At 42.3% G+C, this 25,535-nt stretch overlaps 1 protein-coding gene across 1 annotated transcript in view; it reads left to right on the top strand.

The window, feature by feature from the left end:
* LOC308166760 (FH1/FH2 domain-containing protein 3-like) overlaps nt 1–21,397 on the top strand; it is a gene marked incomplete at both ends in the record, with an annotated part of 144,664 nt that extends 123,267 nt beyond the window's left edge. Inside the window, 15 exons of the mRNA XM_080541085.1 lie at nt 2,269–2,442; nt 3,075–3,125; nt 4,390–4,580; nt 5,545–6,120; nt 6,515–7,473; nt 9,123–9,281; nt 10,540–10,722; nt 11,133–11,252; nt 12,425–12,586; nt 12,752–12,942; nt 13,450–13,642; nt 15,145–15,168; nt 18,319–18,502; nt 19,279–19,440; nt 21,315–21,397. Coding sequence (XP_080397211.1) covers nt 2,269–2,442; nt 3,075–3,125; nt 4,390–4,580; nt 5,545–6,120; nt 6,515–7,473; nt 9,123–9,281; nt 10,540–10,722; nt 11,133–11,252; nt 12,425–12,586; nt 12,752–12,942; nt 13,450–13,642; nt 15,145–15,168; nt 18,319–18,502; nt 19,279–19,440; nt 21,315–21,397 — 3,412 coding nt within the window. The remainder of the gene's footprint in view (nt 1–2,268; nt 2,443–3,074; nt 3,126–4,389; nt 4,581–5,544; nt 6,121–6,514; nt 7,474–9,122; nt 9,282–10,539; nt 10,723–11,132; nt 11,253–12,424; nt 12,587–12,751; nt 12,943–13,449; nt 13,643–15,144; nt 15,169–18,318; nt 18,503–19,278; nt 19,441–21,314) is intronic.
* Between the last annotated feature and the right edge of the window lie 4,138 nt (nt 21,398–25,535).

Genomic DNA, 25,535 nt, shown 5'->3' with positions numbered 1-25,535 from the left:
GAAAACAAATGGAAGGACAGATACATAGTATTCTAGCTTTCCTCGAAGGCTTTCCTCTCAGGCCTTCCTCGAAGGACTCCCACAGATATAATCCGTTGTCTTATTGTCAGGCGTCAGCATTTCTGTTCTGAAAGTTATGCAAATGAGTGCATGTTTAATCAGATAATTCCTCATTTGCATATTTAAACATACAATTCATGACTTGTAATACAAAAAAATATATAAAGTAATCACCTTGTGAAGTTTCATGGTGATATCTATTAGTAAAAAATGTTGACCTATTCACCTGTAGGATAAAAAGGGCGTGGCCATTTTGGGGGTTTTCGTCCCAGATAGAGAATTTCTCACAAATCCCATGTTGTTCCTTGGGATCATTTTAGTCTAGAACAGTTGAGATATTCTCTATATTAGTCTAGAACAGTTGAGATATTCTCTATATTAGTCTAGAACAGTTGAGATATTCTCTATATTAGTCTAGAACAGTTGAGATATTCTCTATATTAGTCTAGAACAGTTGAGATATTCTCTATATTAGTAAAGAACAGTTGAGATATTCTCCGCTATATGAAGTGCCTACATGTCTAAGCCAGGTCTAGACTATCTATAGAGCCTCAAAGCATCAAGCACATCAACACCTGACCTTTTCATCCACGTTACTCAGATGGAGTAGCAGTGAACCCCTCTGGGGTCGGGTAGCTCTAGAAAAGTGAAGCTGCTTGGTTTGCAATTTAATTCAAAATTGCCATTAAAAGCACCTAAGAAGGGACGCCTAGGTGGCAAAGCTCACTAAGGCACATGCCGTGTAATTGCAGGGTCCCTGGTACGATTCTGTCCATCGACGTATCCATGTCATCTCATCCTTCCTGTCAATCTCTACTGTCTCTATCCCAATAAAGTAGAAATGGCCTAAAAACATAATAAAAAGCACCTAAGACCCAATCCCATTTCTTCTTTTTACCCCTACCCCTTTTTCGAATGCCCACACTTTTCGACTTGCCCCTCAGAATTACAAGGGGTAGTGGTTTAAATCTTCCCCTATGAAAATGGGACAACCCTTCAAGACCCTGATACGTTATCAGTAGTTACATTTCAGGCGTCATATGCCATCAAAGGAGGGAAATATGACATGGAAATAATGTCAAAATGCAGGACTGTCATGCACAAATCAGCCTTAAAACAATGTAAAACAAAAACAATCAGCTAGCTAGCTAGAGATCAGGATACTAGCGATTTTTTGTTATGCTTGTTGTAAAGACTATAATACACTGAAATGACATTAAACTAAGATAATACGATGGTTATCATAATATATCTCAAATATAATATATCAAATAATTCAATTTTTGTTTTTCTTTTGTTTCTTGGCATTCGCCACTACCTTGTGATGATTCGCAAGGCATTCTGGGGGATTTCTCATAACACTCGATTTTGAGTGTGCCTGTAAAAAACCTCTGTAGCCCTACCCCTCTATAACAAGAATCAGGACACCCTACCCTTACACATGAACGCGCAATACAGAGGGGTAGGGCTAAATTGTAGGGGCAAGGGGGTGTATTGGGATTGGGCCTAACAGAGCAGAATAACTGTCTTGCTTGAATGCGGCTCAAGTCCTGCTATGTGCTTGGCCTGGGTGTAGAAGACTGCCTTTCATTACCTCCACATGCACAGACTGAAATAAAAAAGTCACCTGTAGACGGCCTTCAGTTTGTGGGGTAGCTAGCCGTGCTGTCACAGCAGAGGGGACTGAATGTCCTAAGGAGGAAGATCTCAACGTTGATCAGTTCACTCTCCATTGGTTCAGTCATCTCTGTGTTATTTCAGTCTGCACTGCACTGCCCAGCTATTTAACCTCATTTTGTTAGTGAATATCATACTCAATCAGAGCCAACACTTCAGTTGGGAAGGTCAAAGCACATTATATTATGGCCCGATAAAAGTCTTTGGTTCCGCAGTGGAAGAGTGAGTGTTGGGAATGATAACGTTATTTGTGTCTTTCTCACCTTTTTAGCAGACACACTGTCCACGGCATCCCATATCATGGCAGGCACCAGGTTGTGAGCGCTCCCACCACACCTATCCACCGCTTCGCTACGCCAGCCGCCCCTACGCCGGAGACCAAACCTGACAGGTCAGGGCTCTCCTCTCTTCAAGGGTCTATTCACATCAGCGATGGATAACAGTGAACTGAACCGAATTGTGAATCTTTAAGATGATATGGAGGATATACAGTGTATTTGAAATGTTGGTTCACTAATTCAATAATAACAGTCTCTCCCCCTCTCTCTGCTTCTTTGGGGGGGTGTCCAGGCCTTCACTGGGAGGCTTGCTGAGCTCTTCCTACAGACAACACCAGGAGTCCCTGACCGCAGAGCGAGAGAGGAGACGGCTGGAGAGGGACGAACGTCTACAGAGGATCGAGCGGGAAGAGAGGAACCGCTTTAAGTGAGTCCCAGCCTCCATCACATCACAATCATCCAGTTTGGCACCATAACAATGTATTGGAGACATTGTCAAGTTATTAATATTGCAGTTCCACCCTCGACAACGATCAACTGTAATTTACCACTTAGAGTTGAACATGAATCTACTTTGCTACTCAGCGTCTGAACCTCTGTCTAAGGTTAACATTTTGGAGCGATTTAGTTTTGTCTGCTCTGAAAAGAGTCGAAAGTTGGTTTTCCACGTTCTTATCAGACGAGTGGTAGGTATTTACAAACTGGACAGAGTTGTCTCATTATGGTCAGAGAGGCACACGGTGGATCCCAACAGGGGAACATGGGCATGCTAAGCGAACAGAAAACAAATACCTCATCTTTAACTTGTTCTGTTAGCCATATAAAGACTAGTCTTGGATCTCCTTTGGAGTCCTTCGGAAAGCTCATGTGTCATCTGTCTCAGTCGTGTCAAATTGTTTCATTCCTATTCGAATGTAAATGTAAATGTAAAAAGCAACATGGATTCTTAATTTTTGCATGATGAGATATAGCTTTCAAACTCTCCTCATATACTGTCCTTTTTAACTCTGTGTTTGTCTCTCTCTCTCTCTCTCTCTCTATACACACTTGGAACATCAGTCGGGATTATGTGGACAAGCGGGAAGAGGCAAGACATGCTAGAGAAGATAGGTATGTGAACTAATATGCAAACACAACGTCTGTCGTCAAATAGACTAGTGAAGATAAAATAGGTGGATCATAAAGATCCTGACAAGCAGTAGTAATATACCTTGAGATCTTTTTTTTTTTTTTAATTGATAGCAGATGTAGATGTACCCAGATGTACCCAGCCTCTGGCTGAAGTATAGGTGTCAGGGCCCCTCTAGGCCTGCCGTGCATTAAGACATTTAGAACTGAATAGGACAAGGTGTGTAATTGCCTTTGGGTATGGACGTGGTCTGGATAAGGTAAGCTATGTGCATGCAAGGTGCCACCTTTTAGACACCATTTATGCTTTGTATTATCTAAAGCGTTCATCTTTTGCATGCCTTTTTATGTTTGGGGGATTTTAAAATGTCTGATTGAACTAAGTATAACATATAAATCGAGATAAACAAAACACTGATACAAATAAACAGCTGTTGATAATTCATTATTATTATTATTATTATTAGTAGTAGTAGTAGTAGTAGTATTATGTATGTATATTTTAAGATGTATGTATCTCTTAAAGGAAAGAGAAGCATCACAGAAATGTGGCCACAGATTCAGGAATGGAGGAAGGAAGGAGATGTATCCCATCTGATAGAATTACAGTAGGCCTTCACCTGCACAGGTGTCATACAATAATAATAATAATAATAATGAATTTTATTTGTATAGCGCTTTTCCTGCAAACGTTGCAGCTCAAAGTGCTCCAATCATTATATAATCATCATTTAATTATTTAGTAATTTAAAGGCAATATTAAAAAGATGGGTTTTTAGTCCTGACATTATGTGCTGAGGTTGCATCCGTAATGTAAACTGGCAGTGCATTCCACAATTTGGGTGCATAAAATGAGAATGCAGCCTCACCAAATCTCTTCTTTTGTACATGTGGTACACAGAGAAAACCAGCGTCAGAAGACCCGAGAGCTCTATTGGGCTGATATGCTAGCAGAAGACCTGAGAGCTCTATTGGGCTGATATGCTAGTAAAAGGTCTTTCAGATATTCTGGTGCTGTGCCAATGAGAGCTCTATAAACAAGCAGAAGGATCTTGAAATCTATTCTGATAGAACTAACAGAATTCACATTCATACAATGCTTTGTGAAAGATGTCATTTTACTACTTGTACAGTTCACCAATACATGACATTATAAGTAACACCCTCAGATATTTTATTTTTTTTAATGAGTGAGCTAGCATAGTTGATGAAAGCACACAGCTGAAAGGCATCGTTTCCTCTCCAGGTATAAGTGTGTTGAGAGGCTAGCTGCAGAGGAGTACGAGAGAGAGCGTTCCAGAGCGCCGCCGAGGGGACGTACAGAGATCACCCTGAGCCTGAGTCCAAACCCCACCTGCCGCACCTCGTCACGCTGTGCCACGCCCTCTCCGTTCGCCTCTCAGGAAGACACTGTCACCAGCTTACACCAGACGCACGGTAAATAACACTAGCCGACCGTTAAATCGACCTCGCAGGTCTAGCTCAACCAGTAAGCACGGGACGTGCGTGGCACCGCAACTGGTGCTGGCAGCGAACCGCTGGCCCTCACTGAGGTCCCTGTCCACCTGTCAGGCATACTGGGTTTGAAATTAACACTTGGCGGGGTGATTCATACATTGAAATTAGAATCAGCTGGACCACCGTTTGGCAAGTGCCCACTGGAAAAAAGTGCTTCACCATGTGAAAAAGTCCATGTGAAAATGTCTGTGCAAGCAGGACTTTGATAGGAAAGGAGGCATAGATTAATTGTTTTCAGGGTGCTTCAGAATTGTGGTGTTTGCATATTATGTGGTGAAATTGCTTAGCTGTGGGGAAATGTTTTGAATGAGTTTTTGAAGTGGAGTGAATAGCTTGCAGGTCTCAGCCCCAGTGATTTGTATGTGGTCTTGGCTGTGGTAACAGTTGGGCGTCGGCCTCTCATTATGAGGTTCCATTGAGGAAGAGCCAGGAAGAGGTGTGGTAGACTGGACTGGACTACTCACCATACAGTCTTTCACCATCACACAGGCTCACATATTTAGACAATTAAAACGGATGAATGAATATAGGAAATGTTGTTCTAGTACTAAAAAAAAGAATTCTAAATGCATTGTCAGCATAACGGTTGACACACTTTCTGTAACTGATTCTAGAAATAAATCATCATAACATTTGATTTGGGTCCGATAATGTGTGCTTGAGATTGGAGATTTTTTTATTTTTTCCTTGAAGGTTGACTGAAACGTAGTATTAGATTTTTTTACATTTTAGTTTATAATTCCAATGAATGATGTGTCTTGGAACAATTTCATGGCATTAAGATTATAAACAAGATCACTTCTTCAGCTATACCAAATAATATAGCAACACACAATGACAAAATCCCCTAAGTAATATTGTGTTGTTTTTATTTCTTCTCCAGGATGTGAACAAGACATTGAGCCAAGCCTTGACCTTGTGACCAGGACCAGAAGTCCAGCGCCAGAGTTAACAGTGTCAGAGCGTCCCTTTTCCAAACCTCCCTCCGAGCCAGAAGAAGAGCCAGAGGATGAACAGACAAAGACGCCACCGACAGAGAACGAGGATGTAGCTGAGAGTGAGCCAGAGCAGGAAGCAGAGGTAGAGACAGCAGTAAAGGAAGAAAGGGAAGAGCGAGAGGAGACGGTTGAGAAAGAGATTCCAGAGGTAGAAGAGCTAGAGGTAGAAGAGGAGGTAGAGGTAATAGAGGTAGAGGTAGAAGAAGAAGAGGTGGGACCAGAGGCAGAGGAGTTAAAAGAAGTGGAGGTGGTGGAGTTGGAGGAGGAGGAGTCTGAGAGGGAGCAGCCGTCGGAGCAGGATGTAGAGGAGAGCGTCCTCCTGAGTGAGAAGGAGAGGCAGAACGAGGAGGTGAACGAGAAGGACAACTGCTCCGCCTCCAGCATCTCCTCGGCCAGCAGCACGCTGGAGCGGGAGGAGAGGGAGGAGAGGGAGGAGAAACTCAGCAGCAACAACGAAGCAGGTACGAAGTACAGGAGAAAAGGGAAGACAACACCATATCAAACATGGAATAGATCAATTGAAGTGCCTTATCTTTACTTCACTCTAAGCTTGTTGTGCTTTTTTCATTGTCAAGATGTAGTGCTTTAACACAGCTGTGCCTTTTTTACCTACTAAAAGAGCCACCTCGGGGGTTTACAATGTTCAAGCTGCTATTTACACACAACGACCACTAGTTGGCCGCTTGTAAATTAAATGTAAATGTGATTTTGAAAATGTAAGGATACTGGGTGGCAAAACGCACATATCTAGGAAAAGTCATGAAAGGAGGGTCCTGAAATTTTATGAATTTAGATTTTTTTCAAATGACCCCTCGTGGCTTTTCTAGTGTTAATCTATTCTCTCTGTTTCTGTAGGGCAATGGGGACAGTGCATGAAAGACGCCGACGTCGTAAACGAACAGTGCAGCAAGATCCTCAACAACAAGCGCTTCATGCTGGACATGCTGTACGCTCAGAACAAGACGCCCAAGGAGGACGAGGAGAAAGCGGAAGAGACGGAGAAAGAGAAAGGCAAAGAGGAGGAGGAGGTGGAGGAGCAGGACTCGTCGTCTGTGGCCAGCCTGGCCAGTAGGATCTCCACATTGGCGGCCAGCCGGCAGGCCCACGAGGACAACGTCAAGAAGATGGGCGTGCAGCATCTGGACAACCAGGGAAACGTCCGGGCCGTGGCGGAGAAGTTCGGAGACTTGGTCAAAGGCCTGTCGTCACCGTATGAGACGGAGGCCCAGGAGAAGCAACAGCAGCAGCAGCAGCAGCCTCAGCCTGACAAAGTCTCCCCCGCCCCCTCGCCCCTGCCACCTAAGAAGGAGTCCGACTACATATGGGACCAGCTCATGGCTGCCCCCAGAGAGCTACGCATCAAAGAGATGGACTTCACAGACCTAGCAGACGAGGACGACTTGGACATCCTAGACGTGGACAGCGTGATGGCTTCCAGCGACCTCATCCCACCCCCTCCCCCTCCGCCGTGTAACTCTGCCCTGCCGCCTCCTCCACCCCTGTTCGGGTGCCCCCCACCCCCTCCCATACTCGGGATGATGATGCCCCCTCCACCGCCCTTCATGGCCCCTGCTCCACCCCCGCAACCTCATCTAGGCTCCCCACAGCTCAGTCGAGGGGAGCTCCCTCTCTTCCAGAAGAAGAAGAAGACCATCCGCCTGTTCTGGAACGAGGTGCGGCCCATGGACTGGCAGTACAGGAACCACAAGCGCTGCAAAGAGTCTCTGTGGTCCAAACTGGAGCCCATCAAAGTGGACACATCCAAGCTGGAGCATCTCTTTGAGACCAAATCGAAAGAGCTACCGGTTACGAAGGTAACTTTGCACTGTGATGATGATGGTAGACGGTATTATATTAATAATTATCCTCAGTAGAAGAACACTTACTGTTGGCAAACGTTGACCTGCGAGTCTGTTCTGCTTTGATTTTCAGAGCCGACAGAGGGGTTTTTTCTGTTCATAATTCAGTATTTCCTGCTTTGTTTCACTATTTTGGTACCACATGTGTGCCCGTTTAGCCAGAGATGCATGTTTCAAGCTTCAGGGTCTTTCAGAGAGGAACATTTGGTGTGCATTCTGACGTTGAAGACTTGGCCGAACCAATGTCACCCCAGGTTGTCTCCCCCCTCAACCTAGAGAAGAATGCAGAGGATTTAAAACAGATTGTGTTAGATATAGGTCAACCCCGTCTCAAGCTGGAAGTAGACAGCATGATGGAGTGTGATGGATTCACTATAATATCTTCCAAACCCCATCAAAGCCCTATATTAAGTTTTCTATGTCACTTTGAACTAGACCGGGTCTGAAACAGTCAAAGACTGGGGAGCGATAGGCCCCCTGCCCCAAAGGCAAGATAGTAAGAAAGTAAGAAAATCTCCCACCATTATAAAAATAAGGTCAGCTGATTTTAGTCTCCCTGATCCATTTTCATTGTGTCTTTCCTCTTCTGAACATTTCGATGTCTCACCATCATCTGGTAGTGATTCATTTTTACATTACACGGTTACATGGAATTCTTTATTAAACCGAAGGACTGATTTACAGTACTTTGATTTTCAGAGAATTGAAAGCATAGCAATAATGGTATATAACATGGCATGTCAGGGAAGGCTAGTGGAGGTCGCAATCGGAGGATGGGCTCATAGTAACGCATGGAACCATAGTAACGTATGGAACCATAGTACCTCATGGAACCATAGTAACGCATGGAACCATAGTAACGCATGGAACCATAGTACCTCATGGAACCATAGTAACGCATGGAACCATAGTAACGTATGGAACCATAGTACCTCAGGGAACCATAGTAACACATGGAACCATAGTAACGTATGGAACCATAGTACCTCATGGAACCATAGTAAGGTATGGAACCATAGTAACGTATGGAACCATAGTACCTCATGGAACCATAGTACCACATGGAACCATAGTAAGGTATGGAACCATAGTAACGTATGGAACCATAGTAATGCATGGAACCATAGTAAGGTATGGAACCATAGTAACGTATGGAACCATAGTACCACATGGAACCATAGTAATGTATGGAACCATAGTACCTCATGGAACCATAGTAACGTATGGAACCATAGTAAGGTATGGAACCATAGTACCGCATGGAACCATAGTACCACATGGAACCATAGTAACGTATGGAACCATAGTACCTCATGGAACCATAGTAACGTATGGAACCATAGTAATGTATGGAACCATAGTAACGTATGGAACCATAGTAACGTATGGAACCATAGTAACGTATGGAACCATAGTAATGCATGGAACCATAGTACCGCATGGAACCCGTCCTCAGAGTTCTTCTTCCACCATCTTGGACCTAATGGCAGAACACCTAAGTAAATACTTAAGCGATACCAGAGGCGATACGATTTTTATGGAGCTTTCCATCATAGGTGATAACTCTCACACAGTATGTTCTGTATTGATGTATCCCCCCTCAGAAAGCAGCTGTTGACGGTAAACGGCAAGAAATCATAGTCCTGGACTCCAAGCGGAGCAATGCTATCAACATCGGGCTGACTGTCTTACCCCCTCCCCGTACCATAAAGACAGCCATCCTCAACTTTGACGAGTATGCATTAAACAAGGAGGGCATTGAGGTAAGCTTTGATTGGAGTTGATATTCAGCCTTTCGGTTGATAATGGCTCTCTATGCAAATCCTTGTTGATGTCTCTCTCTCTAGCAAATTGACATGTCACCACTCTCTTCTGATTGCATCTGTACATGTATTATTATTTTCAGATTTTAACATGAAAAGGAAATAAATTATTGCTCCGCACTTTATACTGAAGACGCGTTGCTGACTCAGCAAACAAAAGCCATTTACTCAAAACTGTGTCCAAAATAAACATGGTTTCACTGAAGTATAGTTTACCAACCAACAGTCTTTTCACACAAAAAAGGTTTTCAATTAGTTGGGATTGGCCACAGTGTGGACATGTCCTGTGGTTTCCCAGCTGGATAGCTGGAGGTTTGGAGGTTTGGCTGCTCTCATATAATTCATCACCGGGACGATTAAAGGTTCGCTACACATGCATATTTTAAGGTCGTTTTCAAACCATAATATAGACCTTTGGAGGACTTCAGATCTGGCAAATAATGATTAATGTTGCATCCCTTTGGTCTTATACAATCAGTATTTTTCAATCCTTTTCCATGAGAACATTCTTATACCGGAGAGGAGTACTCCACCTTCTGTGTCTGGAAGCATGTCCTCACAGACAGAGGGACAGTACAAAACAACACAACAGTAGAAAGGTAGAAAGTTCAGATGTGACACAAGTTGTGAGGGAATGATGCTTTTTTTCCAATGACAAAGAGAGTCAGTCACAAAAAACAACATTCCAAAACATACCTCTTGTTGTTTTCAGACATTATTTGTGCGTATAATCTCAATGTGAATTCCACAACACTACATTGCTTGTTTATAAAGCTCTCACTGGCACAGCACCAGAATATCTGAAAGACCTTTTGCTAGCATATCAGCCCAATAGAGCTCTCAGGTCTTCTGACACTGGTTTTCTCTGTGTACAAAAGAAGAGATTTGGTGAGGCTGCATTCTCATTTTATGCAGCCAAATTGTGGAATGCACTGCCAGTTTACATTAGGGATGCAACCTCAGCAAATATGTTCAAGTCAAGACTAAAAACCCGTCTTTTTATTATTGCCTTTAAATGACTAAATAATTCAATTATGATTTTATAATGATTGGAGCACTTTGAGCTGCAAGGTTTGCAGGAAAAGTGCTATACAAATAAAAGTCATTATTATTATTATTATTATTATTATTACATACATTGACCCCCCCACTGAGCGTGTCTGATCTCCTTCCTTCCTCTCCTTCTCCCTCTTCCTAGAAAATCCTGACCATGATCCCGACGGAGGAGGAGAAACAGAAGATTCAGGAGGCTCAGCTGGCCAGCCCTGACATTCCCCTGGGGAGTGCAGAGCAGTTCCTCCTCACCCTCTCCTCCATCACCGAACTGTCCGCCCGCCTGCAGCTCTGGGCCTTCAAGATGGACTATGAGGTCATCGAGAAGGTCAGTGCAACCTGGGTTGGTTTTGTATCGTGTGTACGATATCACACTGTCTTCCTACATGGACTCATACTCATAATGAGGCGAGAATGACGAGAATGAATACATGAGAGAATAGCAAACTGTAGGACTTGGCAGCGTTCACATACCAAAGTAGCATTGGATAGGGAATTTACTTTTTCCATGCTACACCTGGCTCATCTCTCATACTAGGTCATGGTTTTTAAACTTCAACCAGATCAACAAAGAGCATGAATTATTTGATACCCAGATTCCACTAAACAAGAGAAATGCTGTACATAATATACATAAACATTCTTTACCAATCCTTACCAAGTACTCTCAATGTGGTCAGGTAATGGCCTCGTTTAAAGCCTCCTGATTTAGACTAGAACACCATGCTCCTTTTAAAGGAAGTGGCTGAACCTCTGCAAGACCTGAAGGAAGGGATGGACCAATTGGAAAAGAACAAGACACTCCGCTACATCCTGTCGACACTGCTCGCTATCGGCAACTTCCTCAACGGCACAAACGTGAGTCACGATCCAGAAGTCTGGCCTGGGGCTGGAGGGATGAGCACTGTCCGGCCCCCCCTCCCTCTATGCCCCCCTGCTAAGCATTGCCATGTTTACTTGGCAGGGAAAACAGTGAGCTCTCTGTTTGTGGAGGAATGTGCTGCCTATCTGTCTGTACACCAGCCACTATCCCACTACTGCAGCGGGCTTGCTGAGGGCTCCTCTCCCAACCTGGCACTGTCTCTCTGTAATGAAAGAACATGGAGAGAGAGAGAGAGAGAGAGAGAGAGAGAGAGAGAGAGAGAGAGAGAGAGAGAGAGAGAGAGAGAGAGAGAGGGAGGGAGGGGGGGAGAGAGAGAGAGAGAGAGAGGGAGGGGGGGGAGAGAGGGAGAGAGAGAGAGAGGGGGGGGGGGGAAGGAGGGAGGGAGGGAGGGAGAGGCAGAGAGAGAGAGAGAGAGAGGGAGGGGGGGAGAGAGGAGAGAGAGAGAGAGAGAGGGGGGGGGAAGGAGGGAGGGAGGGAGGGAGGGAGGGAGAGGCAGAGAGAGAGAGAGTGTGAGAGAGATAGAGGGAGAGAGAGAGAGTGAAAGACAGAGAGAGAGCCTCAGAGTGGTTTGTGTGCGAGTGCATGTGTGATTGTTTAGGTGTGTGCGTGTGTCTGAGAGAGAGCTAAACATGTGTGTGTGAGAGCTAAATATGCAAGTCGGAAACATGAAGCATCAAACAAGTAGTTTAAGTAAATAATGCCTGTGTTTATATTTTATGGTAAACCATTTACAATTGGCAAAGGAAGAAAGCATGTCCAGTCAGGATTATATCTTTCAGGATCTGTTATTTATTTTCTGTAGTGAGGTTAACGATTGGTTGGTCTGCCGTTGATTGTGGTTTCTGATAATCACAGACTAATTAATCTGAATCACTGTTCAACCGCTGGGTTGCCATCTAACATAATACTACCAATGTGATGTTGTTGTGGTGGTACATATCTGTGACTGTCGCCAAAACTGAAATTGACTGCAATTTGGGCCTCATTTATGGACTCTGATTGCATTGAGTCTTATCCGTTTCTACATTCTGATTGTGGTGTGTGTGTGTGTGTGTGTGTGTGTGTGTGTGTGTGTGTGTGTGTGTGTGTGTGTGTGTGTGTGTGTGTGTGTGTGTGTGTGTGTGTGTGTGTGTGTGTGTGTGTGTAGGCTAAGGGCTTTGAGCTGGGTTACCTGGAGAAGGTCCCAGAGGTGAAGGACACAGTTCACAAGCAGTCTCTGCTGCACCATGCCTGCTCCATAGTGGTGGAGAAGTTTCCGGACAGCTCTGACCTCTACTCTGAGATCGGAGCCATTACCCGCTCAGCAAAGGTAAGCCTTCATCAACATAGGGAAAACAATTTCCACCAGTGTGCAGTACTATTCCCTGAAATGACACAGACATTCAGAACACAACCATTTAGACATGCTTCAGGTGTCATCCCGTCACGATAAGACATATGAAAGGTTGATGTTAGACGTTAACATTTTTCTCAGGTGGACTTTGACCAGCTCCAAGACAATCTGAGCCAGATGGAGCGAAGGTGCAAGGCATCCTGGGACCACCTCAAGGTCATCGCAAAGCACGAGATGAAACCGGCGTTGAAACAGAAGATGTCCGACTTCCTAAAAGACTGCGCCGAGCGGATCATCATCCTGAAGATTGTGCATCGGAGAATAGTCAACAAGTAAGCTTACGGCTTAATCGAAGTATTCAAAGCAATACATATTATTACCCAGCTTTCATGACCGTTTGACCCTTATCAGTCGATCTACAGCAGGGGTCGGCAAGTAAGTTTGGCCTTGGTCCAACTTTTTTTCTGAGCCACTAGATGGCGGGCCAGAACATAATCAAAGGCTAATTTAAGTAATTGATTGTTAAAAAATGTGACACGTTCTAAGGCTTTGACTTTTCTTTCGAAAAATGTGAATACATTTCCGTTGTTGAAAAACAATGACATGTCGCTAGTCAACTAACACAGCTTGTTTTGTGAGCCTGCTAACAATGTAAAGTAGTGTTATAGTTAACTAGGTATACAGTGGGGATTACTCACCGAATCCATTGCACTGCAGTATTTTGGCTTAACTAGCGAGTTTGTGTTGTGATTCTCAACAACATTGAAACGTAGTTCCGAACATTTTGATTGTTTGCCGACATGGGGATCAAATGATCAGACTGTTCTCTCTGTCTCCAGATTCCACGCCTTCCTGCTGTTTCTCGGCCAGCCGGCCTACGCCGTGCGCGAGGTCAGCATCCATCGCTTCAGTAAGATCCTCAGTGAGTTCGCCCTGGAGTACCGCACCACACGGGAGCGAGTCCTGCAGCAGAAACAGAAGAGGGCAAACCACAGAGAGAGGAACAAGACCCGCGGGAAGATGATCACCGACGTAAGTGCTCACCATTCACCTACTCGTCCTGCACATGGTGGTCGAAACGTTAGATCTCCTGTTCTCTCTCTGTCTCTCTGTCTCGCTTTGTTTAGTTTAGTTTAGTTTAGTTTATTAGTTTATTATATCGAGGACAATCCTAATACATGAACCATATAAAATATAGTAAAAAAGGCAGCGTTAGCCTAGTCGGCTAATTTTCAGCTGAAGTCCCCGGCCAGTTGCAACATGGCATCCTGAAAAGTAACGTCATTAGTTAAAATAAAACTTCTGTATCACCCTCAAACAGACTCTTTTAGCTCATTGAACCATTCGAAAACATGACCTTGTTCACTCCCCTCCTCCTCAAACATGACCATGTTCACTCCCTCCTCCTCAAACATGACCATGTTCACTCCCTCCTCCTCAAACATGACCATGTTCACTCCCTCCTCCTCAAACATGACCATGTTCACTCCCTCCTCCTCAAACATGACCATGTTCACTCCCCTCCTCCTCAAACATGACCATGTTCACTACATCCTCAAACATGACCACGTTCACTAACCTCCTCCTCAAACATGACCACGTTCACTCCCTCCTCCTCAAACATGACCATGTTCACTAACCTCCTCCTCAAACATGACCACGTTCACTCCCTCCTCCTCAAACATGACCATGTTCACTCCCCTCCTCCTCAAACATGACCATGTTCACTCCCTCCTCCTCAAACATGACCATGTTCACTCCCTCCTCCTCAAACATGACCATGTTCACTCCCTCCTCCTCAAACATGACCATGTTCACTCCCTCCTCCTCAAACATGACCATGTTCACTCCCTCCTCCTCAACTTGTTTAATTTCCCCCCAAAATATGGCTGCCTCCAGACAACACAGAGGTCACAAACGTCAGTGTTGTTCCTGAACACACACCTACCGGTTACTCTAACCATAAAACCGGTGAGCTGTTTTCATGCGAGGTCGTCCCTTTCTGAAGCAGCAGTGGCGACAGGGCAGAGGCCGTTCCAGACTCTTCTTCTCCCTCCCTCTCCTGTGTGATTAATGTCCCTTTATCCCTGAGAGGGTCTGCTGTTCAGAGAGCTCCTCCACAGCCTGTTTTCCTTGGAAGGCCTCTCCCCCAGTATCCCTAATTCAATCACTGTGTGAAAATTCAAACCTTTGGACGTCCCCATCAGAGAAATAACAAGCCCCACACCAAGCTCACACACTTCCCTTACAAGAGGGGGCAGAAAAGATCTGTGGTGACACTAAAGTGCATATTTGTTGAACACCTTTAACTGACGTTGAGTAGCAAAATGGAAATGCTCTGTATTTTTTAATAAGATTTTCGTATACATTTATTTGAGGGGTGAGTTTCAGAAAACAACTTTGTGAATACACAAAATACAGATGAATGTATAGCCGCATTCACAGTCATTTTCTAATGATGACACCCTCTGCCCTCCCTAAAACAACTCCTTTATCTTTCCTTTCCATCCCTATGTTCACCTTGTCCTCTGTAGAGTGAGGATGAAGAGGACGGTGAGGTATGTGTGTGTGTGTGTGTGTGTGTGTGTGTGTGTGTGTGTGTGTGTGTGTGTGTGTGTGTGTGTGTGTGTGTGTGTGTAAAAGGGTATGAACAGACGCATGTGAAGCTGTTCTTTTTGTGGTCTTCTAACCTTGAACAAAAGGCCAGTCTGCTCAATTATGCTTGAGTAGCATTGCATCTGCCCTATGTGTATTTGTTTTTGCAATAATGGGTTAATTCAAGCTAATAACACAATATAATAATGCACTTGTGTACAGCCAGATCTCTGAACTGTTGTGGGGCTCTTCTGGAATGTGATTACCATGAACTGTTATCATTCAAAAAATACAATGAAATACAATTCAATATACTAGACACTGTATTAAGTTACTCCCTAACTAAATATGATACTTACTGTAATACGTAGCACATGAAGTCACTAGCACTATTTATGCCAACGAATGGTCCAACAAATGGATCTCATTAAACCCTTCATGAATGAAGAAGCAGAGAGGTGATGATAGCTGTGTGTGTGTGTGTGTGTGTGTGTGTGTGTGTGTGTGTGTGTGCGTGTGTCAGGGTTTCCGTTAACCGGTAATTACCGGTCTTTGTCCGGTAAATTTAGTTGAAGTCCGACAAATTGAAAACTCGTCGGACATAAATGTCCGGTGAAAATAATTCCCTCTAACCATTTTCAGCTGAGCACCAAACACACACACAAAACACTGCCCGAGAGAGAAGGACCCGCCCCCTTTAGTTAGCCTATAGGCTATAGGCTAACTAAAGGGGGCGGGTCCTTCTCTCTCGGGCAGTGTTTTGTGTGTGTGATATAGGCTATAGGCTAACTAAAGGGGGCGGGTCCTTCTCTCTCGGGCAGTGTTTTGTGTGTGTTTGGTGCTCAGCTGAAAATGGTGTCCCGAAGCGGAGCGCTTTAACTTTATCGCACAATAACAAGGATAACAAACGAAACGGACAACATTTACACTAAGATGGAGACAAACTTCAGCGATATGATCTAACAGCCGGTCTTCAGGACGACATACAGACCCGTATGAGCTTACAGGGCTATCCCCTATCTATCTGAGAAAAGGCATAGCCTAGGCTGTAACATCGAACGGAAATTAGCCTATACGCATTGCAAGTTAATTTAAAGCCTATTTATTTTCAAAGAGTTTTATTCTATTTTATTTTATCTGATAAAAGGCATATGAACGGAAATTAGGCTAGCCGTGTCACGCCAGAAGCCTACATGCTTGCACTGTTACTGTTCAATAAAATGTTATACATCTAGACATTGTGGTATTTCTTTATATACGTATCCCAGACTGCCTATCAATTGTTTCTCAATAAACAGTTATGTTCTCCCCGTTGTCATACTCCCGAGCTAAACGAAATGCCTTCCCAACCAGCGAGACCTGGTTATAGAAATGACGTTGTTTTATTGATTTAAAAAAAAGGGTAAAACTGGAAAGAGAAAATAGAAAACTCACATTAATCCCAAACAATTTAACAAACTTCAGTTAACGTAATGTGGAGTCCGTTCATTGATCGATGCTGTCTGTTCAGTTCCCAGTGAGGCGCCCGTTCAGCGCTGGACCCGTTCAGCGCTGGATTTGACGCATGGCATAGCGCGCATGCGTCAAATCATGTTATATTATTATATATTATATAGCTCGCATCTAATCGTATCGGATGAGAAATAGACATTAAATGGCATATATAGGCCGCTACACAACAGTAATCACCGCGACAAACATCTATATTAGATTTGGAAAAAAAATATATGATTTTGAAAAAAAAAAAATATATTATATTTTAATATGATGACCGGAATATATCACGTTTGTCCGGTAAATCGAATTCTTCCCGGACACGATGTCCGACGGCAAATTTTTCTAACGGAAACCCTGGCGTGTGTGTGTGCGTGCGCGCGTGCGCGCGTGCGTGCGCGGCGTGCTTGTATGTGTGTTTGTCTTATGTGTGTTATGTTCATTGCGAATTTGTGTGTGATGAAGCCCAAATTCAAACCAGCCTCTGTCAGAACCTGACAAGCATTATCTCCTAGAACCTAATCCTGGGTAACCCAGAGGTCATCTCTTAAAACAGAATGAAGTCCACATGAGAGCCAGCAGATCAGGATCAGGTTCACTCTCAGTGTTTGCCCTATAATGCAAAAAGACCAGCACTGTCAACAATCAAGGGATAAGATAGATTTTAATACATCTGTATTATATATCTTATCCCTTGATTGGCGTTTTATTGTAGTGAGATGTTCTGATAATATATACTGCACTGTGCATAAATGTGTCAGTATGTATGGTCCCAGCAGGAATCGAACCGAAAAACCTAAGCGTTGTTAGCACCATGCTCTACCCACTGAACCACAGAGGAGCACCCTTTAACTTTTCATAATACAGTTTTGTATAACATCAAAGAATGCACCAGAATTTGCCAAGAAGGCTAGTTTTCATCCGTAGTCCTGAACAGTTTAAACAGGCGTTGGACATTACATTACATTACATTACATTACATTACCCATGGTTAGCACATCAGCATAAAAAATAATAATACAGTTAATAAAAGGCATCAGCATAAAAACATTGTCATAGAAACAATTAAGACATCGGCGCAACAGAGAGATAAATACGAACCATTGCTAGTGGAATTAGTGACTGCATGGCTGATTACTAATGAGCCATGATTTCAAGTGGTTGGAAAATGATCTGTAAGTGGTGCACTTTCTTATGTTTTCAGGTAGTTTATTCCAATCATGAGATGCTTTGATTGAGAATGCAGTCTGGCTGAATGTGCTGGTGAATGGGATGAAGCAGTCTGCTCTCACAGTAGCTCTGGTGGTGCGAGTCGATAGAGATATAGAGAGGGATAGTAGAATGTATTTAAGTGGATATGAATTCACATGAATTGGATATTAATTAGTTTGTACTGAATTATCGTTTTCCTACGGCTGTGCATCATAATTGTGATTAACCAGAATGTGTTTGTATGGCATCTTTGTCTGACTAAGCTTCTTAATTGTTTTCAGAATGCTGTTTGGTGGCGCCAAAGCATGAGAACTTCAACTTTAAAAATGTCAACACAGAGAGTTTTACAAACCTGTCCCACATACAGTATGTGTGATGATGAGTGTCTGTCCTGTCTTCCCCTACAGAGTGGTAAGTTTGGCAGCAGCGGCGCCTCTGAGGGTCAGGAGTCAGGGCCTCTGGGGCTGCAGTCGCCTGAGGACGTGGCAGAGCACGAGAACATGAAGGCCGTTCTGAAGGGCAGCCTGCAGGGCGGGGAGGGCGGAGTGTCCACTGTACCTGGCCTGCGCACTCGCACCAGAGCCAGCAGAGGTCAGTACACCCCTTTTCCCTGACTAATACCATTTTTTCCAGACTATAAGTCGCTCCGGAGTATACTTCGCATCAGTCAAAAAATGTGTCATGAAGAGGAAAAAAACATATATAAGTCGCACTGGACTATAAGTCACATTTATGTATATTAATTATAATATAATATTCATATTCATATTCATATAATATTAATAATAATAATAATAATAATATAATTTATAATTAATTATATATATATATTTTTATATATAAGTCGCACCTGACTATAAGCCGCAGGACCAGCCAAACTATGAAAAAAAGTGTGACTTATAGTCCGGAACATACGGTAATAGTAATAATAATCATTCATTTGTATTTATATAGCGCTTTCCTGGGCCTCAAAGACGCTGACAATATGGGAAAAACAGAAAACACAGAAACAACAAGCAACAGATAACATGAGCACATAGAACACAGAGTTAACAAACAGGGAACAATTAACACAGCAATGTCCAGGGGGGGTGGCAGGGTTAGGGGAGATGGTTAGGGGTAGGGGAGGTTGACTAAACAGGCATTGCTAAGATACTCGCGAACAACAGAAGAGACGTTTGTTTTGCACCACCAAAACAGTAGCTTTACAGTTTTATAAACAATGAATATGATACGCATCCCTCCCCTCCTGCACATCCTTTTCTGCATGGTGTAGTATTATGCTTTCCACTCTATATTTGACTTTAACATTGACTTAAACATCGATTGATTTTTTTAAAATCGGTGCTTCTCTTACTGCTTGTCAGGCCGTTTGGGTTTATGGTCATCGGTGAATGACGACCCCATGAATTGCACAGACGACGCGGCAGACGAGATAATGGAGCGCATCGTCCGGTCGGCCACTCAGGGGCCCAGTCAGCGGACGCAGCCTCGCGAGAGGAAGAGGTCCCGTGCCAACCGCAAGTCACGTGAGTTCAGGTGGATCTGTCCTTTTCAATGTGAAGGAGAGCTTATTTACAGTTTTTCTCAATTGCTAAAACACATTTCACAAAACTTTCCTCCATTTTCCCAAAACTCTAAACACAACACACTTTTCTAAAGCTACATAAGCAAAACCACACCTTCTCTCTTCAAAACTCAAACTTTCACACCAAAACAGCTGCTCAAAGCCTGCAAAATTTTAAACACTATAAGCATCATTACAGACTACAACAAAACAACTGAAAACACAATGTTCAGTGTGTGAGAATGTTCTTTTTTTTCACAACTGCCAAAGCACATTTTTAGAAACCTTACAGTATCTGTTCTCAGAATATATCACTGTAGAGTATTGGGCATTCATAGATTTGTGTGTTTTATATGAACAGTATGTAAATCTACAGAAAATACAGTATGTATGTTACGGTACATGTGGGAATACGGTACATGTGGGAAAACTAGGGTTAGGGTTAGGTGCTAGGGTGACTTGGTACATGCTGGCATGTCTAACCCTAACCCTAACCTTAACCCTAACCCTAACCCTACCCCTAATCCTAACCCTAACCTTAACCCTAGCACCCTAGCACCTAACCCTAACCCTAGTTTTCCCACATGTACCGTATTCCCACATGTACCGTAACATGTACACTACTGTACTGTATCACAACTCACTGCAAACACTACAGAGGATCCATTACACACAACAATACTCACTGAAAACAATGTTCAGGGTGTGATGTTTATTTATTTATTTATGGAACTATACCACATACACGGTACATGTATTCCCACATGTACCGTAACATGTACACTACTGTACTGTATCACAACTCAATGCAAACACTACAGAGGATCCATTACACACAACAATACTCACTGAAAACAATGTTCAGGGTGTGATGTTTTTTTTATTTTTTTTATGGAACTATACCACCCACACACACACACACACACACACACACCACAATCATTTGCAACAAGTGTCTTAAATGTTGAGTCGTTATGTTTAATGAATGAAGCTAGGTGTGTTCATTGTGTTCAAATTTTGCTGACTGTGGCAAGCATTTTGCATCACATGAGCTTTAATTTGAGAATTTGAGCAGAGTTTTTTGCAACTTGTGTTTTAGCAAGACAAAATGTGTTTAGATTTATGAGAAAAGGAGGATTGTGTTTTGTGAATTGTGTCTTCATGTGAAATGTGTTTATGGTTTTGACAAATGGGAGCTAGTTTTATTAAATGTGTTTAGAGAACTGGTCATTTGGTTTAGAGAATTGGCTTTTGTGTTTTAGCAATTGGGAAAAACTGTAATATGACAACGGTTTCAGACGTAGCTTACATGACAGCCATTCAATTCATGTACATAGAATTTTGAGTCAGTGTATCGCTTATCTGTGAAACCGAGTGTTTTGATTGTTTTTTTCATGTATTGATGACGACATTGTAATCTCACTCAGGTGTGTCCTCCTTACCTATTCAATTTAGCCTACCTGTCTATTTAATGGCTGTCATGCACTGTTTTGTATGTAAGACTTGACAAAGGCTACGGCCGAAACCGTTGTCATATTAAATCTACACTTTTTTTGCATCTGGAACTAGAGTGTGCGGCTTCTACTCCTTTTAATAGTATTTTGTTCCGTTGCCAGCACCTCGCACACGTTTTCTGCGGCGTGCGTTCACTTTTCCAAATGAGAGCTTAGGGTCACCACCCAAACTCATTACACCAATATTATTATGGCTTACATAATACAGTATACAGTATACGTATACAGTATAAATGTACTCTATGGGATGCTTTGCCTATCAAAAGCTCAGAATAATTCCCATTTCTGTCTCTTTCCCATTCTTCCTGTTCTGGCCACATAGTGAGAAGGACACTGAAAAACGGCCTGACACCCGAGGAGGCCAACGCCCTGGGTTTATCCAGTGGCTCTGAGATGCACGTGTGAGGAGAAGCTGGATCCGGCAGCACACAATGATACCTGGGAACTGCCCCTCACTGACCCCCACCAGACCCAGCCAGACTGCTGCACCATGACTGGGTGTTCCCCCCCTCATTCAGCTTCAATGAGTTTTCTCACTTTTATGTATCTGGTTTGTTTAAGTATGACAGTTGTGTCAGATAGTAAAAGACTGACAGAAAGTTGGTGAAATTAAAATATTCGATCAGCAGTGGTACTTATCCAGGGTAATAGGATGTATTCTATTTGCTGTGGATAAAGTGGTATTGGCAAACAGCAGGGGGAGGGGGGGGGGGGGCTTTAAGGGGTTTCTGAAACCTCCACACACTCACGTCTCAGAGTGCAGCATCCAAACCACTACACGTTATGCTGTCGTGCTTGAGTGTTTGTTCGTCATGTTGTTCAGAGCTTTTCTTTCGTGTTTGAATATGAGACTGGGGTCTTGGAGGAACATCTCCAACCTAAAACCTAGGTCTTCATTTCCTGCTGCACACAGTGACCACATCACTATGACAGAAAGATCCTTAAGGAGACTTCCCCACACGACAGCCCTGTTGCTAGGGCCTGTGAAGGGAGGGACACATGAGTGCTTCAATCACTGTGGCCTTGAGACTGAACCTAAAGGGTTGGGAGGTTTGGAGTACTGACGTTATCCCCAACACGAATGACGGTGTCAAGAGAGTTTGCTGGGCTTGTAGTCAGCCATAGTTTTAGTAATGAAGAATGAAATTGATAGTTCTATTTTCTTTATCCCTAAATATAAATGATGTTTTATTCTACTATTAATACTACTGTGGTAGTTTTGTTTTTAAAGTACTTTTTATGCTTAAGAAGGGGCTCAGAGAAGGAATATTTGCACTGGATGTAGAAGTTGGATATTTAGAGGGAATGTGAAATCCTTAACACTGATATACCACTCAGACATCTGAATATGAAAATACAGATAATAACCAGCAATGAAACAGTAGCACAGTTCATTATATCTTATTTCTTAACAAAGTACAATTCCATCATTCATAGCAATATGGAAAAAGTTGTTGGATTCACATACTAGATCATAATTAATCCAGATTATGCTGATGGGAATAGGGACAAACTGGAATTTCAAGAGGTTAGTCAAGTGTATGGTGTGTGACGGAGGGAAGAGGAATTATAAGGATGTAGGGCCTATCATTTTCTACATACATTTAAGTTGATTTTTGTGGATAAAAAGCTTAAAATTAAAACACATACAGTATATATTTGATATGGACATTGGAGTCATCAGCTTTTGAGTGAGCAGGCTGTGAGCAGAGGAGAAAGTATGCTTACTGGGTCCAAACCGATGCCAGTCATGCATACTGAACGTTAGAGCTTTAGCACACCTAGAAGAAACACATCTGTGACACGGTCGGGTGAAAAGGTCTGCAATTCTCAATCACACAAATAACCCAAAATGTTCTTTAAAAAAATATGTATATATAGTTTTCCATTCTTTTGCATTACGAACGTTTAATGTGTTGAAGAGCCCACTCGATATAACAAAAAAAATGTTTTAGGATCACTAAATAATTTGTGAATTGGGATTCACTGTATAGTCTGCTGTAGGCTTCTGGGTAAGTGATACATGGCTTGTACAACATACGTTTTAGGACGTGTGCAAAAGCAAGAACTGTGTGATCATCTAATAATGTGTAGTTATGTGTTTTTAGCATGTTGATGTTCTATCAGTCTATCTATCATGTTGTGATGTGCTAAACATGCAGTTAAATGTTCATAGCGATGTTTCTTGCTAGCTACTAGCAGCTGTTTTGAGAAGCTTACAATGTGCACTTTCATAATCTGGAAAAAACGGAAAAATAACATTGCCCTTCTTGAGGACTTTTTCACCAGACCATGTCACATTTGTTGCATGCATGACACCTGTGTAAGGCAAGCTGTTACCATCGCTGTTGGCCATGTGTTCCTTGGTTGAGTCATACTCTGTGTGAGGGGGAGCTGTTGAATTGAGAGCGACTGGTGAGTCATATTTATTTCACACCCCATGTGGAAGAGTTGGGCTACATTTGGTATTAAAAGAATTTAAGAAATCGATAATAAGTTATTTAATTTCCTAGAAACTACACGTATGAGCTTCAAGTGAATGAGTGCCTTTTAGAGACAAGTCTATTTATTCAACCTTGTTCAGGGAGATAGCCACTTCAATAAAATGATAGTGTTTGTAACAGAAATACAGTCTGAGAACTGGGAGTTGGCAGCACAACACCCAGCCTGAAGACCATAGATCATTCAACAGCTGTGATTTGTTGTCATTGTCTAATAGCAAGACATTTAACTACGCTCCATCGCTTGTGGCTCTAGAAAACATTTCTCCGACCTCCACAAAAAGCTACTTAATTAATTTTCAAGTAATATGAACATTAAAGCAGTCTCCATTTGCCTTAATATAGAATTAGGGCATGTACTTTATCCAAACTTTCCTACACTGTTGACTTTCTATTGAGGCTAAGGTAATAATATAGTCAGTTAGCTAGTTTTTTTTATATACAGAATTCCAGTTTACATTTGGAGTTGTGTGCAAAATTGTAAGATGATTCTACACAGTCACAAGCGTTCACTGTGATGGAAACATAGCCATTGTTGAGAACATCAGATTATATAGGCGAGGGATGACACAAGCCATGCCACAGCATAGTAGTCACACGCTTATGTCTTTCTCATGCAGAACTCACAGGCAACTTGGTATTTAACTATTCAGCACCTTATACACCATTTGTAGCATGCAACTTTTATTGAAAAAAGTTAAACATTAATAATGAGTGAGAAAGTATATCAGATCAGCCTTTTTCTCAGATGGTACTTTGAAAAAACTAGAGTACATAGTAATAATAGATGGAAGAATGCTGTAAAATTATGTAAATGTCACATCAATGTGTTTTATGTTTGTCTATCATGTGTTGTTATTTTGTATAGAATAGTGTATTATAGTTTTAAAAATAAAAATAAAAAGTGTTGTTCTAAGAAAATAATGTAATTTAAGCAAAACCAAGCCATGCATTTTTTTTGTCTACGGATATGTCACTTATGTTAGAGACCAAGGGAGTCTCATTTGATTTGGATGCTCAGAGACTTTAGCGTGTGTTATGTTATGTATGATGTATGTTCGTATTCTGCACAGACTTGAAACACTCTAGGAGGAAGTGATCCATTTAACCACCTAGTACTCCTATGGAACCCTCAGAAGCCTTTGATTCCATTGCACTCAACAAAATCTGCATTCTCTAATTTGATATATATTAGCCCATCTCACCCATTGCTGCCTGTGCCAAAATAAGTCAGTGTGGGACACAAAGTGCTTTCAAACTGTCCGCTTATCTTTTGTCTATGTCCTCAACAAAAATGTGTATGAACATAAATGCAATAAAAAAATAAGGCTCTTATGAAACATTGGGACTAAATGGTTTGTGTGATGAAACTCTTAAAATGGCCCTTTTCATTCCATTGTATTCTACAGTATGAGTAACATATACTACAGTAAACTACATGAGTAGTATTTGAGTAGTATTATCAGGGTATATACAGGAATCTTGAGGTTAATTTCAATACCTTTTTAAAGACCTTGTCAATATTTTTCCAGACCTCACCGCCACTTGGAGCTGTAACCGTTTACCTCAGTGACACCTTTAACTTAACAGTTTTAGTTTGCAATAGACTAGACCACTATCATACAACAGAATTTCCGGTTCATCTTTCTTTTTTAATAAAACTAATAAATTCACAAACTTTTACTAAACGTTTTTAGGACTCAAACTCTTTGGACAGTCTAATTCAGAAAAATACCAACAAAATTCAAGACCTCATAAAATCGTGATAAGACTTTTTAATACTTATTAAGGGCCTTGATTTTCCCAAAATTGATTTATCAACTTTTAATACTTTTCAAGACACCGCAGATACCCTGATCATATACTACAGTATACTACATGAGTAGTAACATACAGTATACATGTAGGGACATGCTCTACAGTTCTGGGCCCAGTTGTTCAAAACTTTTAATCTGGATCAGAATGATCCCGATTCTTTTTTGCTTCTGGCCCAGAAGATAAGAAACATAACTGTGTATGGGCTCCTCTGGTGGTCATCTAAC

The sequence above is a fragment of the Nansenia antarctica genome (assembly GCF_963989245.1).
Source record: "Nansenia antarctica genome assembly, chromosome: 10".
NCBI lineage: Eukaryota > Metazoa > Chordata > Actinopteri > Argentiniformes > Microstomatidae > Nansenia > Nansenia antarctica.
Note: the sequence above shows the minus strand (reverse complement) of the source record. Positions and strands in the feature narration are given on the sequence as shown.